General features: G+C 49.0%; 1 protein-coding gene across 4 annotated transcripts in view; it reads left to right on the forward strand.

The window, feature by feature from the left end:
- Gckiii (Germinal centre kinase III) overlaps positions 1-16,508 on the forward strand; it is a 70,139-nt gene that overhangs the window by 17,971 nt on the left and 35,660 nt on the right. Inside the window, exons 1-2 of one of the 4 annotated variants that reach the window (XM_076909343.1) lie at positions 2,055-2,202; positions 13,402-13,664. The exons of 1 other annotated variant lie outside the window; for it this stretch is intronic. In XM_076909343.1, coding sequence (XP_076765458.1) covers positions 13,431-13,664 — 234 coding nt within the window. In that variant the 5' untranslated portion in view covers positions 2,055-2,202; positions 13,402-13,430. Of the gene's footprint in view, positions 1-2,054; positions 2,203-11,695; positions 11,764-13,401; positions 13,665-16,508 lie in introns of those variants that run through there. 2 more of the 4 variants (XM_076909340.1, XM_076909342.1) reach the window with 2 other exon arrangements.

The following is a 16,508-nucleotide window of genomic DNA, read 5'->3' on the forward strand; positions in this document are numbered from 1 at the left end:
CGCCAACCGAATCCGTTTCCCTTTTCTTCGCCTCCTATCTTGACAGATTCTAATTTATCTTCCCCGTTGCTTGCGATAGAGTGGAAAAAAAGTTTGTTTCAACGTTGGGGATAGTTCTTATTTTACGAGCGACTGTCAACCAAAGTTAACGAAAAGTTCCGATTGCAGAAGTTAACGCGCGTGAGTTTTTACTTTCGCAAATGGCCACGTGCTATCCCTCGTTGTCTGGTGGGAAGATTGCGAGGGAGAGAAAGCTTTTAATTTCACTTTAGGGGTAGGAGATCATGGGATGTCCGCCCGGTAAGTCGTCAAATATTACCTGGCATTTATAAAGATTTGGAAACAATGGATTCAGCAGCAACAGTGCCGCGAGATTCATTCATGAGTCTCGTATTTAAAATTTAAATCCTTCTTCGTGGAAGTTGGATATCTCTGCGCGACCATTTACCAGATACTTTTCCTTTTTCTCGTTTAGCGAAAGAGAATCGTAAAAATATTAGCTGTTTCGCGAAGGTTGTACTCGTTTCGGATTCATTTTTTGTTTAAATTTCATTTTTGCGAAAGACTTATATATAGCTTGTCGCGATAGAGTATCCTACTTTGTGGATTTATCACCCGTCTTATCAATTGTTCGACGATGAACGAAGGGGCGGTTCCCGATATCTTCAGAGACGACGTAAGTTTTCCTGGTTCGATTTATTCGTCTGTGAATCCGAAAGATTTCGTGGGTGCCGAATCCTAATTTACTTTTTTCATCTCTACGCCACGACCTTTTGCGCCGCGGTACATTGCCCTCGTCTTCTAGTTCTCCCATTTCCCTGCTCGATCCGAGGTTCGTTCATCCGTGCAAAAAAAGGGAGAGAGAGTTTCGTCGATTTCAAAACTTCTGATCTTCAATTCCATACAATATTCATTTTACTTTATATCATTCCTGTAAATATTCATCTAGCTCCCAAGTAGCCGTGTAACGTTTAATTATAATTTAGCTTCCGCACATATTCTTGTCTTTGTTTAAAATACAGAGAAAAGGTGAATTGGATCTTTTTACCTCGGGTATACGTATGTATGATTCATTTGCCTGTTAAGCGCAATGCCTCGAAGATTAAATATTAATCTACTTCCCAGAATCTATTCTCCGGTAATTCCCAAGCTTCCAATTATAGTTCGAAAGAGGAGCGAGCTAAACACTTGAAACAATCCTCTCGTCGAGGAATCAGTAACAATCCCGAAATCCCGATTTATCTTTGTCCCGCCACCGCCGCGACCTTCGTAATGGAGTGCATCGGCCTCCCTCGGATCTTAAGTCGCCCCAAAACTTGTCCATCTCACGGTATTAAGAGGGAATCCTGGTTCTTCTGAGAAATTTCGAAAGACGTCGATAATAGTTAAGCGTTTCTCCGTGTTTTAATTGGTATCGAGCGGTTGGCGTATTCGATCGGGTGTTCCACTCGAGCAGGAATTACGGGAACACCCGGTTGTATGCGCGCGCGGCAATAAAATAAAATCAGACGCTCCAGAGCCAGGAACAATCCGAAATTCCAATTTATCTGGTTTGTGCCTGGCGACCTTCAGATGGAGGTACATCGGTCTCTGACAGACCCCTGACTCCTCGCTCCGCGCTCGTCATATTCCTAAACTCTCCTCGAACCCTTTCTAACCAAGGATAAAGCGAGCGAGCGAGAGAGAGAGAGAGAGAGAGAGAGAGAGAGAGAGAGAGAGAGAGAGAGAGAGAGAGAGAGAGAGAGAGAGAGAGACGGTTACAGGGGGTGAGTTTTTGCCAGGCGAAGTAATTCCACCGGCAGACACCCCCACCAGTTTGTCGGGCGCGTGGCGATACACGCAACCCCTCTCCGCGTGGTTTTCAACCCCTGCTGGTGGGGGTTGTTACAGGCAGAACGGGGGCTGCGACGACACTGCGGGGAGAGAGAATCACTGGCTGGCTGGCTAGCTGGATGGTTCGCCGACTGGTTGGTTGGCTGGTCGGGTAAGGGGTTGCGTCGTGGCGCCGCCGTTGTCGTTTCTACGCGAATTCGTTTCTCGTAAGGGAGCTTTCAGTCGACGCGCGACTGTCTCCGTAGACGCGTATACTCGCACCCCGTCGCCGGGCACGTAACGTCACCCCCATCGCGAAGTGCAGCGTTCGTCTGTTATTCCGGGGGTGCACACTGGTACGCGAGCAGCGGGTGGATTCGTCCCTGAGAGGTAAACGCGATCTCGAAACACTTTCTCCTCGTTACGCTTTTATTTTCATCAGGTTCCGTGATTGTTTACCATAGAGTCGGGGGTTGATGACGTATCGGATTAAGTGGATGGATTCGACGCGACGTCTAAGCTGATTTTATACGACCAGCAGAATTTAATCGAAACGTGCTAGCTGGAGAACGGCTGCCGACTATATGGAAAGGTTTGCGTCATAACGAAAGAACGTTTATTCGTTTTATTATACCGGGCTCTCACCCTCGCCCTATCATGCGAGCAGTCTTGCTCGCTCGCCAGCCAAATCTGGAAAGAACGTAAAGATAGTAGTACCATTCTAGTTATACGCCTGAGTCATCGAACAACAGGCGCTGTTCCATATCGCGATATTCAAGCCGCATCGCGCCTCTCTCCTATTCCCTAATTCCAAACTTGGATTGAACGCGAACTTCAACGGGATATCGATCGCGGCCACGAACGTTCCTCCTGGCTCGCATCATTTCCCTTAATTGCGATCGATATCGAGCTACGCAAACTTTCTTCGGTCAGTTTATTTTTAGACCCGGTGGAAAACCGGCTTCCACGAAACTTTACCCCCCGCGGTAACACGTTCGATTCCCAGGCCGTTTTCGCAGGATCGTGACGTTGTTCCGCGTATTTTCTACCTAGCCGTGGCCTACGTAGCTAGAGTAAGCGCGGGGCAGAACGCGACAACCGTTAGCCAGCGAACACGCGACGTCCGCGACTAAAAATCCATCTCTTAGCGAGCGAGTTCGTTAAAGAACAGTGATATCGGGGTTTATTTATAGATTCATAGCGAGTCATTGCGGGCGAAGTGGCAGTCTCGCGGGGCGAGGATCAACGGGTCCGGCACGAAACACTGGTGGAACCGTTTCGTGTCCCGTAAGAGCCACGAAGAACAAGGCGGTCAGCTACCGGGTTTTAGCTGACGGCGATATCGATTTCCAACTTGTTGACGAGCCTCGCGTGACGCGCTGGTTTCTCTCCTCGGTCGTAGCGACGTATTCGTCGTATTACGTGCACGAGCCAGACGGTTTCGTTCGAACGTCTTCCAATCTGGTTTCGGTCGAGGCGCCATTGTGGACGAGAGAACCGGTCACGAGACGCCTATCCGATACACGGCGAAAAATAAGAATACCGATGACGCCTGTTTGTTTCTTCTGCTCTTTCCCTTTTTAGAGGCCGCGCGCGATATCTGCGAGCTCTGCTATTCTCTTCCAATTCGAGCGTTAGCCGAAAGCAAAAACCGATGGAAGTCGCCGCGGTCTCGCCGCGTAATATTCAATGAGACGTACAAATTGTACGTGACGTCGCGTCCAGCTTCAAAGTCCCAGGCAAAGTGGCTTATTATGATCCGTCCTTTGTCTCCTCGCCTCCTGTGGGGGCTCTTCCTACCAGGCAAAGATTTACGGTGGCTATGGGGAAGAAGTTTGGATAATACTCGCGGAACGCTGCCGCGCACGCCGATCCTTCCAGGGGTTGGTTTCTCCTCTGGGGATAGAAGGAACACATAGTCGAGCAGAAACAAAAGAAATATCGCCGGGAGATAAGAAACGTTGGAGAGCAAAAATTGTTTGCCTCTCTTGGACCTTTCAGCGTAACTGCCGCTTCCGGGGAATTAATGTATGTCTCCTTTGCAAAAATTCTACGTCTACCTGGATAACGAGCGCTCTCGGGCACCGTAGCCGCGTTTCCTTTTCTTTTCCTTTTCTTTTCCTTTTTTTTTCTTATCGTTCGTACCTGGGGGCGAAGGATAGTTTAGTCCGGCTCAGCGATTCTGCGAATAGCCGCGCCGCGAAGAAATTCGAATTTACCGGTCTAACACAACAGGACTTATCGTTCGTGTCCGGAAGCCAACCGGTTAACGAATGGTACGCGAATGTGTTTCAGGCGTCTGCGCTTACCACGCTCAGAATATTTACACCCGTTTAATACGCTACGAGATATTGCGGAGATCGTAAAGTGTCCGGCGATAAAACCGCCGCCGGTAGAGATGCCCGACTATAACGCAAACAGGGGCCACCTAGTGTTAATAAGTAGAGAGAGAGTGTAACAACTGAATCAATTATGAAGGACTGTAACCAGAAACTAGCGGCCCGTGTCGCTCCAATATCCTACAGCGGTGCTGTTTTCAAAGCGAAACGAATTTCAGTCACTCGCCAGCGAGCGAACGGCCTCTTTATTCCTAAATTGATTCGCCTCGTATCGGAGAAACCCCTTTTTATAGTCGTGGAATTAACGCAGTTTATAGTCGAGGTGTGGTTACAACGCGATCGTATATCTCGCGTGTATATTATACTTAGGCAGTCCATTGATCTTCAACTTCCTTCCTTTAACTTCTCGTCGATGATGTCGATCTTTCACGCGTTCGATTATCAATGGAATAAATTGGTCGTAGTGGCACTAAATTATTCGTGAACGTTAGGGCACCGCGTCCGTTAAGCAATTTTCTCCCGTGATTCATAATGTCGCTCGTATCGGGTAATTCATGCACGCCGCGTAGGTGTTATCCGATTTTTTCCGTCGTAGGCGCGCGCGCGAACCGCTCCGGGTCGATATTTTTCGTGCACGGAAACTTTCCTAACCATTAGAGGCACGCAAGCCTCTAGGCCTCGCGTTCACAGCGAATCGAGTCGCAATTGCTTGGAAATCGATCCACCGGTAGCTCCTTCGAGTTTCTCCTAGCTATCGTCGTTTCCGTATCCTTCTGCACCGTAGCAGCGCACGCTGGACCAAGCAAATCGGAGCAATTAACGTGCGCAACGTTTAAAATCGGGAAACGTTAACGTCTGTTAAATTGTTTCACGGATCTTTTTCCAGTTCCACGGGCAACAAACAAAAAATATTTTACAGTCAGCGCATCGTCTCGCGCGTGCAAAAGTTATTTCCATCCGCTGGCAAAGCAACGTCTGGTGCGATGCACTATGATCGATCGACCGACGTATATGTACGCCCGTATTTTTAGACGACCGCCTCTGACAGGTGAGAGATGTCGCAGACGGGGAAGCACTCCTTCACCGATATCACGAATTTCGCGAGCGCGTCGGATACCTGACAGTCCGCGCAGCCATCGAGACCTCTTGCTCCGATACATTAGTTATTTCTCGGAACGGTCGCGGCCAATTTCCCATCAATTCTCGTCGAATTACCGGCTACGGAGCTAGCGCGAAAATATCCCGTCTGGAATAATGGCCGATTCACTTTGTCCAACATCCGATTGCCCGTATTTATTCATTATTCGTTCGAAACGATTCGCAGAACGGTCGCTTTGAAAAATGATCTGCCACTACCGATCAAGTAAGCTGCATATTTCTAGAGTGTTTAAAAAGGAAGTTACGCCTCGTGGGTTTCTGTTCTTTTTTTTTTTCTTTTTTTTCTTTTTTTTCTTTTTTTCTACCAGATACGAAATGGGCGCGGTGATGCACTGTTTGCACGCGGAGATCAAAGGCTCTCTAAAAATATTGCTCGCCTATTTAGATTCACAACTTGTATATTTCGCGTAACACAGCTCCGAGAGGCCACCTTAAAAATAACCCAACCGCGTTTACAGAGACATACTTCCTGATCGGCAGATGTCCCTTATTCGATCGTCGAGACTCCGCTTTCAACGAGCTCCTGCGCGCTACGGTGAAAACAAAACGGTCGAGTGGATCCTCGGGGGAGCGGACTCGAAACGATTTCTTTGTACCGTCCTGATTCCGAGTCCCCAGTCAGGATTTTATATTTCCGGCTTTTCGACGCGGACACTTTTTAGACGATTTAAATGTCGCACACGGATCGCGAACGGATCGTTTGATAGCGAGAACGCGTCCGCCGTCACCGGGAACGTTTTCAACCGGGGCTGCAGATGCGACTGCATTGTGGGACGTGTCCGACGCTGCGGACCGCCGATAGGATTCATGAAAACTGGTCCATAGAAATTCTCCGCAGACTTGGCTGTTCGCGTGGATACGAGCACGCGGAGGAAACGTATTGTTTGTGGTAGACAGATTCATTTAGACTTGTCGCTCGCCTCGAAGCGGCATCGATTAAGGGCTGCTTGGACAAACGGAGGACCCGGTGGATGATTCGCGCGTCGACGCATACTTCCCCTCGCGTCATTGCGTTTCGAGTCGCGTTGTTCCACGGCGTTTGGCCTCGCTCCATAAAGACTCGTGTCGATCGTTCCGTTCTTCTACAGCGAATCAATTCGTCCGAACAGTGGCATGAAAATGGGAAATACGAGCATCCGCGCGCCCTTAGGAATTCGACGACACGCGTTGGGTTAGCAATCGATTACTCGGATCGAATCGAGCGTCGATGCTAACGATACAAATTGCTTAGAGCAGGTTGGCACAAAGCCCAAACACGGGGCATAGAAATTATCAGAGAATAGAATTTCTATGTAGGTTCAAGAACGAAATGCTCATTCGCTTCGCGAGGCACAGCTAAACGGTGATTTTTAAAGAAATCAATTATTTTTGGTCGCTTTTATTTCCGCGAACTGGTCTGCGTATCTATTGTTCTCACGGTCGACAAATCATTAAGAGGGCACCGATTCTGTCAGGAGATTAACGAGATCAATGCGACTCGCTGGTCGCGCGGCGGCTTTTGTTAATCTCGGACGTTCCATTAGGCCGTGTTCACAGTGGCGCGTTGCCCCGTGTCCTGTAATCCGACCGCATAAAGACTAGAATCGTGTAATGCCAGGACACTACCCCTCGCCATTCGCAATCAGGCTCGCCGAACGACATCGTGCATTGTTTTCCAGGCGATAGCCGCGTTCATCGTGCTCGAGTGCTGCTCCGCCAGCCGAATTTATGCTACCGTTATTGCGACTCTGTTCGTTAAACGACGATTCCTTTTAATCCCGTCTGGTTATTCTTCGTCCGGCCTAAATCAGCTTCCGTTCACGATTCGGTTTATTTCATTCACGGTGGAAGTCTTCTGAAATGGAATGCTCACCGAAAGCATCGTGCAAACTCATCGTAGAAAATATAAAACGTTCCGATTGGTCGCGAAACAATTGGGTTGCCGTATCCGTTTGGCGATCGAGTTAATCGAATTTGCCAAGGGAATCAAGTACGTATAGACCACTCGTCGAGGACCGTATGTGTTGTACGGCAGCTGGAAAACTGTCTATCTCGACCGTGATTTTACGGTCCATTTTAACAGGAGATTACACGAAATCGAGGATACGATGCGAAAGTAGGAAAAATTGGATGAAACGATACATCGGTTCGCGTTCTATGGGAGTTGCATTAATCATGCCTATCTGTAAAGAAATCTGCGTCCGTTGGCTTTTCTGTCTCGTAAAATCTACAATTTATATGCCGAGCAAGCGTCAGCTATACGTCCCGATCTTAGATCGTTCGTTAGTTAATCGACTTGCGAGCTTATCGGTTGATGAACGCGCGGAGTGCATTTACCGTAGTCGTAATCGCGGGCTCGCGTGTTGTCAAATCACGGCCATCGTGTGTCACGTGCGCTGTACACGAACGTGTGCCACATATGTCCATCGACGTTGCACAGGAAATGTTACGGAGTTGCGACGAATGTACAGGGTGTCCTGTCTTACCGAGCCACCGATCATCGCGAACGGATATTCGATTACCAGCACATTTGACTTTCAATCGTCCAAGTCGCCAGCTAGGTCCGCGCATTCTATTCCCCCCCGAGCAATTTGCGCTCTAATCTAGGTTCAACAGTATCGCAGTTAATCGAGCACGGCGTAGATGATTAGTTATGTCAGATCGATCATAATTGAACACGTCCCCGGTCCATCTGGCTTTCTATTTCGGCTGATTCGATCTCCCAATCTCTTTGCGCGGTTAAAGGGCCGGAACGCTTGTGGCTGGCCTGCAAATCAATTATCTCGAGGGCATTAATTGGAATTAACGTTGCGGCGATTTTATAACGAGACCATGGAGAGACCGGTGGCTCGCGTGCAAGGATTTTCGTCGACGAAATATCGCCATCGAGTTGCGCTGTGTACTCGCGAGGTGTACACCTATCGTTGAATAAAGTGCTCCGTAATTGACCTCGTTATGTAATCGATCGAGCGATGTCTCGCGGACTCTGCGATGTTAAACAGGGCCGTTGCAAAATCTGTAATACGATTAATTAAACACCAAGCGCGCCTGTTTTAAAGGAGCCAACGTGCAAGCTTGCCGCGGAGCACCGAAAACCTGCCGCAGGCGTTTTAATTCTTCGCATCGGAACGCTCGCGGAATGTTCAGTTACGGGGTAAAAAAATGCACGAGCGATTCTTCGATTACCAAACTCGCTCGTAATATGCTGAAAGTAGTTTCGCAGCGCGGGGTTGCTAAATACCGAAAGTTATTGCTCCCCGAGCGTGGTGAATAATCGCGCGGGATCCACGTTCCGCTCGGATATTTTCCGTTCTCCTCGCGGTTTTTCCTCCGGCCGCTGTCCAACTTGATAAACGCGGACACGCGCTCTCGTGTACGCAACCGATGGCAGCGCGGATACACGCGGCTCATCCGTATCGGAGCGTGCACATGTCGGCACATTTGCGACAGCCGTACCCGCGCGGACGTGTACACACCGGCCAGACACAGGTTGGCTTATGTAAATGGACACGTAACAGTGGATGCACGTTCCGAGAGCAGGTGGAATATGACCCCCATAGTCTGTGCACCGGGAGAATGCACCTCGACGAGGACTTTGAGTTTTTGTTCGCCGCTGCCTGTGTTCCTTTTTATCCCTTCTGCACTCCCAGAACCCTCTCGCCTCCCTTCGACTGCTTTTTCCGACGCTGTCCCGTAAAAAAAAAAAAAAACAAACACAAATGGATCGTCCGACGAGTCATGGAATTTGGTTAGAGATGACTACAATCGTACATTGTTGGAGACTATTCGTTCGTCTGGCACGATATAGCTAGGTACTAAATTAATGCGTCGACCAGTGGCCACTGATTGATTCACCGACATTCAGGGCCATCTGGTACCGCAGCTAAGGTACGCTCTGGTAAAGTTTCTGCCCGAGATCGAAGTGTCGAAATCAGAGGATAAATCCGTTTGACAAAATGGGGTCGTAAAAATACTCTGGTCGAATTGGTACCGTTGTTTCCGCTCACTGCAATTGTCGTCATTAATGTTACACGAACTCTATCCATATTCGGATTCACCGTAGCATGTAAAATTTCTAGAGAAGATCCGGTACCAGACTGGAACACGTCGCCTACTTTAACCAGTCAATATTTTATTTAGCCTGCATCCGAGCGCGGCTCCTCGTACGCTTCCGTTCTTTCGCCTTTCTTTCGCTGCCAGAAAAGAGCTCCGAGATAATCCCGGCGCTCGTAGAATCCGTTTCAAGACTGCGGCGCCCAAGGTCGACAGGAAAGGGAACTCGGGTGCACGAACACAATCGCGTTCCACTAAAGCCGATTCTTCCATGCACTCGTGCCTCCCACGAAAGCAGCCGTGGAGACCTTTGCCGCTCGAGCATCGTTCTTCAAAGTTTAACTCGATACACCCTCGGCTCCCGTTCATTTCGAGTGTTTTCAAATATCGGAAACAATTTTTCGAACGCTCCCGTACAGCGTGCATAAAGTCCCTTTATTTTCCGATACGAAACGAATGCAATCCCCGACGCTCTGATCCAATAACACCTTCCTGTCGGCTACGGTCGCAACCAAATCCCTGATACTCTTATCCAATATTCCCATTCGTCTTCCAAAGGAACGCAACGGAACGAAAAAAAAAGAAGGAAAAAGAAAAATAAGACTCTAGCGATCCCCGAACCAATATTTCCATTCTCTTGATATCGGCGCGCATTTGAACTCTCGCAAGCTGGTTTGCAATATATTCTCGAAGCCCGCGGCACCTACTCGCGAACGTGTCCCCACGCCAAACGCAATAATTCGCGCGAGCTTCCGCGAACGATACGATACCGCTTCGTATCGAATAGGATACGCGAGGAAATCCGTGGACCGTTCCGGCAGAGCAACAATACGGGCGACGAATAAACCAGCTGGCTGGCCTGCATACAAATTGTTTCGCGACACTCCACGATGAAACTTGCAACCGCTATCTTTCCACCGGAGTAGCTTGTTTCTTAATATAGTTATTGTACTTAGAGTCGAAGGAGGCACGTCGTTCGCGTGTTGCACGCGTCTTTCGACACTTCCCTCTGACGTTACTATTCGCTTAATCCCATGAGAAAAACTATACCCTTCGGAGAGTGTGTCTCGAATTCCACGGACGACCATTTTGCATGAATTAAATGCTCAGGAACAGACAGAAGAAGAGAGACGGAGTCTTCGGACGGGAATGTTTGCCGTCTCTGCAGTCATCCCTCTGACTGGCGGCCTCCTCGAGTTTATTTTCGAGAACGGCGCATCCTGTCTTCCTCCCAGAGATTTTTATGCGTCGCTTTCCAATTGAAATCGACTTGAGCGAAATCTCGCTTCCGCATAAAGTAACGGAGTGGTCATATTGTCGAGTATAAGAATCTAGAGAAAGAGAGAGAGAGAATCTCTGCCCAACAGCTGTACCATCCATTTAATTCTTTTTCCGTTTATAAGCACCTCTGGAAAGTAAAATTTCATCTCGAACCTTTCCATTTTCGCCTCGAGTTTCAAAGGTGAAACGTCGATTGCTCTCGACGCGAATCGTGGATCGTTGCGATTAACGAGCAGCAAAGAAGCGAGAAGTATTTCTGGTGTCATACGAATTGAGTCGTGCGCAAGCTAAGCACCTTCGCAAGGAGAATCGTACGTTCGCGGAGAGACTCGCGTGCGGATCATGATTCACGAAACCTCTGGGAAATACTTCTTCGTGTACGTATACGGTTATTTATTATATTGTTCGTAATCGCGTTTGCGAAATAATTATCGGACTTTCCGCTGGGCTTAATGGGTTTCGCGAATTCGCGGCGACAATTTACGCGGCGCTATAAAACGCGAAATTTACAATGCAGTCGGTCCGCGACACGCGGCGTTTTCGAGGGCCAGGGACTCGATTAACTCACATACGAGCAGCTCGAACCTGTTCCGCGGCTCACGGCTACGCGAGGGCTTCGTAAAACGAGCAGAGCACTGCTTGAGGACGCAATTTTTGGTGGTTCGATAATTACGTCGGCGGTGTTTGCCGAGAAGCTAGCGCGAAAAAAAGAGGACTGCCTGGACGGAACGTGCTCTTCTATCTTCGGAATTGTCTCGCCACGAGTCATTAGCGATAATTGCGCAAAAATTCTATCTATGCGCGTTGATTACTGTCGATTAGTGCGGAAGGTATGTGGTGCGATGTTTTTCTGCGAATGACGCCGTTAGAACGAAACCGGACACACGCTCGTTCACAATGCACCGTTTGCCGCTAACAAAGCACAATCTGTTCTGCTTTTTTCAATCCTGTTTCGCCGCACAGCCCTCGGTAGATCTCCCACTGTATTAGGAGACAAATATTACGAGCGTTCGTGCTCCAGTGCCGCGTGGAAAAAGAACAAAACGAGCAACGATTGTCTCGCGTCGCGAGCTTCGAATTTCGCTGGTGATGCACGAGCGTTTCCTTCAGCTCGATGGTTTCCGTTCGCCAGGATTTATTGGTAATTGGAAAAGTTACTATCAGCGATCGCGATGCACGCAGGATACACGGCCCATTCGTACCGCGCGACCCTTTACCCCCGAGTTGTTCCCGAAACACCGCTGACCGGATACTTACGCCACGATCTCGGTTCGTTTAATGAAGTTACCTCTCGTACAACTTCCTATCTCGCGACTCCACCGATGTTCCAGCGAAATTGCCGGCCAAAGCTGGCTCGCGAAACTCGGCAATTATCGTGATTTCGAACGGTTCGGTTTCGGATTAAAGTATTTATTCACCGACCGTAATTTATCGAGGGGTTTAAAGAAAATCCAGTCTCGTTAAAGTTTCCCTCTGCTCCTGGCGTACGTATGTAGTTGTAACTCGACGCAACCCCTTAACGTTAATCACCCGCGGTGCAGTGGAGTTCTTCGTTTATTCGTACAATTTTGCCCGGACTCGCCGCGAACGAGGCGCACAGTTGCCACGCGTGCACCCAGGGGATCGCGCGCCAACCCCCGTACCGATACCGTGCTGTTTATTGTTAATTGGAACAATTATTGCAAGTCGGAGATGCGATTGCAGGTCGATGGACGCCGGACGGAGCGGCAGGTTGCAGTTCCGTCTGGCGAACCTAACGTGGTTAGCCCCGAGGTAATAATTGCGGCCAGAACATTGCCTTGTAATCAAATTGGGTCGCCTACGATCCACGGCTACCGTGACGTGCTGCTCGGACTCCAATTATCGCAATTCGCCGCTGCGTTACCTGTGCTAAGATGATTGTCGCGCGTGCCTTGCGTAATTCGTGCGCGATGACATTTCGGATTGGGTCGCCGGTCAATGCGAACAGAGTCGAGAAACGGGAAGAAAATTCAAAGCAAAGTTGAACATTTATCGCCCCTATAATCGATCTGTATGATGTTTTCTTTTTGTTTCGTCTTTTTTTTTGGAGTAATTTGCAAACTTGTCTGACGATGGTTCTCGACTAGGAAAATATTCTCAATTTGAAAGGGACAAGGCAGGAGAGAAAGAGGCCGCAGCCGATTGCACGCGACTATTTATAACGAATCGATACCAGCCGTCGGCTGGCGCGTTCTTCACGTGCTCGAGGCTCGCACGTGCAAAACGATGCGAGCACCGAGCAACGTCGTTCGTTTCGCACTGGATCGATGAAAAAGAGGCCTCGCGAATCGCAGGCTACCAGAACAGGACTCGCGTGTTACTTTCGAACCCGGGAACGCACTCGATGCGACGGTACGATAACGTATTCCGTCCGATTATACATCGGACGCGATAGTAAGTGGTTCGGGTCGAGCCGGCTATAAGTTGGAGCGTTAATTGGACGAAGTTCAGATTTGTCGCGTGCGAGATTTAATGAACCAAGCATACGTGGATCACGATTTATCGTTGCGAGCAGACAGCTGCCGTGGAGCATCCTTTTTCCTGGAGATTTAATTTTCCATCGAGCAATCGCCGCTACGAGGATAATTATTCGTACTACGCTCACCGCCGATAAATCGACGCGATCACGTTCGAGAGACGAGCATCGATTTCACAGTCGTCGAGCTGTGTCCCGAATCTATCCACTTTTCTCTGATCCCCTTTCGTCCTCCAGCTCTCAGGGCGAATCGGCGACACTCACGATCCTCCTTCCTCTTAGCTTATCCGAATTATGCGCCGCGGCGACGAATGAAATTGCGGATCGCTGAAAGGACGATAAATCGTTTGACTGGCATCCGGTCGGGGAAGAAGAGCAAAATGTTCGTCGCTATGGTGTTGCACAAGCACAACAAGCACAACAATGGAAACCACTCGAACCACCATTCGAGCAACAACAACTCAACCCGCACAACGAATAACCTGAACAACAACCACATCAACAACAACGTCGCCAATCTGAATCAGACGTTCAACTCGAGGGCGGTAAGTGTTGAGAATTTCGAATATTTTTCGACTAAACAGCAACGCGAACGTCATCGAGTAACTCTCAGGAAGGAACGCCGCCTACAATGTATACACGTATTCCTTTTCGTTCGCGCAGCGTTGCATGAATTAATAGCTGCGCAATTTTCCAGTATCGCGAGGCGGTTAATTCAGGAAACGAATTTTGTTTGAAGTAGCATAACATATAAATGGCCACGCGTATACACCTGTTGCTCGTTGCCCGAAACGAAACCTGTTCGATTAATCGAAGTGACAGTAATCTTGACGAACAGTCGCAATTAACCGCGTGTCCAGGCGGACGCATTTGGAACCGGTAATACTCGAAACCAGTGTTAAAAATTATTATCCAGCTGTCGACGTTGTTACGTGACTTTTTCATCCGCGTCCGCTTAATTACGGACCTTTGGAAATAACAGCCACGATTTTCCCGTGCGCGTTTCAGATTCCTCGAGCGATTTCACCCGATCTTTCGTCTCACTAATTTTGCGTCCGCACGTACCTTTCGCAGACGCGGTGGCTATAAGTTCGCCGGGAAAAACGACGTCCTTTTGGCACGATCCAGACGGATTTTTATCATTCGACGGCGAAAAAGTCGGCTGCTCCTTTCGACGTGGTTAAAGCCACCGGGGAAAGAAAAATTTTTCCGCTCGACGGGAAATCGCGTTTGCGGTGCAAAGGGAAGTTATCTTCGTCGGTGCAGCAAATCCTATGAAAATGCGACGATTTCGCTGACGCGAACGGGCGGCTTGCCATCTTCCACGTTTTCCTCTTGCTCGCAACGCGTCGTCGCACCGCGTCGTCCCTCTTCTTCCATTACCTTTTACATCCGCTCGTCTTAATTCAGCTACTGCGTGATTCGCTTTTATTTCGCGCCTCGATCGTCTCGTGTCCGCGAGCTTCCGTAATGCGGCCACGCGTTATCTTTCGCGGCTGGACCAGTTGATTTCGTCTCCATCGGTTTAGATTGGCTGGAATCAATCGCATTGTCCCAATTTCGGATCCCGGTTGTGTATTCAGGTTAGATACATCATCGGACAGATGGGACGAGAATTGTGCATTCTCCGCGTGGTTGAAGTTCAAACGGACCGATAACGCCGATCGAATAACGACGTTTGAATATCGCCAACCGTATCGTTCCGATGGGCCCCGTAATATTAATTTTATCGCCGCCATTAAAAACAGATTCATTAAAAGCTGAGCGTTTTCGATGGAATTGTCGAGCCTCCGTAGGTCGTTGGCTCGGACGTGTGTGTGCCACTTTGTTTGTCGCGCTGTATCGACGATTTTTCTGGCCTGGAATGCGATTGTAACGATGCTGCTCGTTTACAGTTGTCCCCCGACAACTGTTATCGGACTCCATTAAAAGTTCGATCATTGATTTACGAGCAATTATTCAGCGCTCGTCTTCCGATCGCGCGCGCGCGTTACATTTACGCGCTCCTTTCGCGAGCGAGTCGTTTAATTTCCCTCTTTAAAACGCTCGGCCGTGGAAGGGCCGTCGATATTGTACCCGGAGAACGATGTCAGAGAACGGTTATCGCGCGCCTGCTACTTCATTCGCGATCCAATTTCGCTTCAATTTCTGTCGCGGATTGACTAGACGGGCCATCGATATTCGACGAGGGGGCCCCTTTTTATTCCGAAACCCGCCTGATTGTTTTTCATCTCTGTGTTTGAATATATTTCTTTGGCCCCCTCTCGGTTCCTTTTTTTTCCTCTTTTGCCCCCCCCCCCCCCCCCCCCCCCCCCCCCCCGTTCTGTCATCCCACCCAAGTAATTTCCCTGTGGCGCGATTTGCATGCTGTTTGCCAGCGGGCGGTCGGTTTATTTTTCGAGGAAAAGGGTGGAGGACTACGAATAAGTTAATTGCATCTATCAGAGGGTTCCGTCTCGGTCCTGGCCGACGCTTCAAGAGGTTTGCATGCAAATGAATCTGCGAGATTAAGTCCTTTGTGTTATTCGGTCCTGATAACGAACGTGTTAAAGGACTCGCCTGAAAGGCTATAAATTAACAACTAGATTAAACTGTCCATCGCGGAAGTCCCCGTGTCCCGTCGCCACGCGGCTTTGCATTCCAAAGGGTCTTGGTCGTCTCGTACCTTCAAACGGTTTCGATCCGCATCTCGCGATTCGATGTCTCCGATTTATCGTCGTTTATTTCGCGATTCTTAATTAAAGGAGGAACCGTCTGTGAAAGTTACGTAATTACGTTGACGAAGCAAACCTTTCCGGGGTAAACGATTTTTTTCACTTTTCACGAGATTCAAAGGGACGTCTTATCCTTCTTACGAGTGCCTCTGACGGACCGGGGATGCTCGAACTTCGTCTACGTCGACGAGCAACTTTCTCGATTACCTACGGTGGGTAGCGTTCACTCTGGCTGGTCAGTCAGTGGTGTGACTTTCTTCAAAATCAATCCCGACGAAGCGCGACGACGCTGAAAAGGGAGATTTCCAGCGATAGAAATACGGTAGGAAAAGAAACCGCGGTAATAGAAAATACCCGTTTAAGAACGGTAAAGAGGAAGTTCCAATTGCACGTTAACGAAGTAAATGTGTTCGTTAACGGAGTGAACATGCCCGTTAACGAAGCGGCCGGATCAAGCCTCCGGTCGCTCGATGCAACGAACGTGTTAAAGGACTCCCTCGAAATGCTATAAATCGCCTAGTAGATTAAGCCGTTTATCATGCAGCGAGACGCGTGCCTGTATCGGTCGCAACCCCGAATCCTTCAAACGCGATCCAAACCCCCGCGATAAATCAGTCCGCGCCATGTGCGATCGTGCCCGAGGTTTTCACGGTACGTTAGTAAGTATAGCGCGAT

Source organism: Xylocopa sonorina, chromosome 1 (genome assembly GCF_050948175.1).
Source record: "Xylocopa sonorina isolate GNS202 chromosome 1, iyXylSono1_principal, whole genome shotgun sequence".
Classification (NCBI taxonomy): Eukaryota; Metazoa; Arthropoda; class Insecta; order Hymenoptera; family Apidae; genus Xylocopa; species Xylocopa sonorina.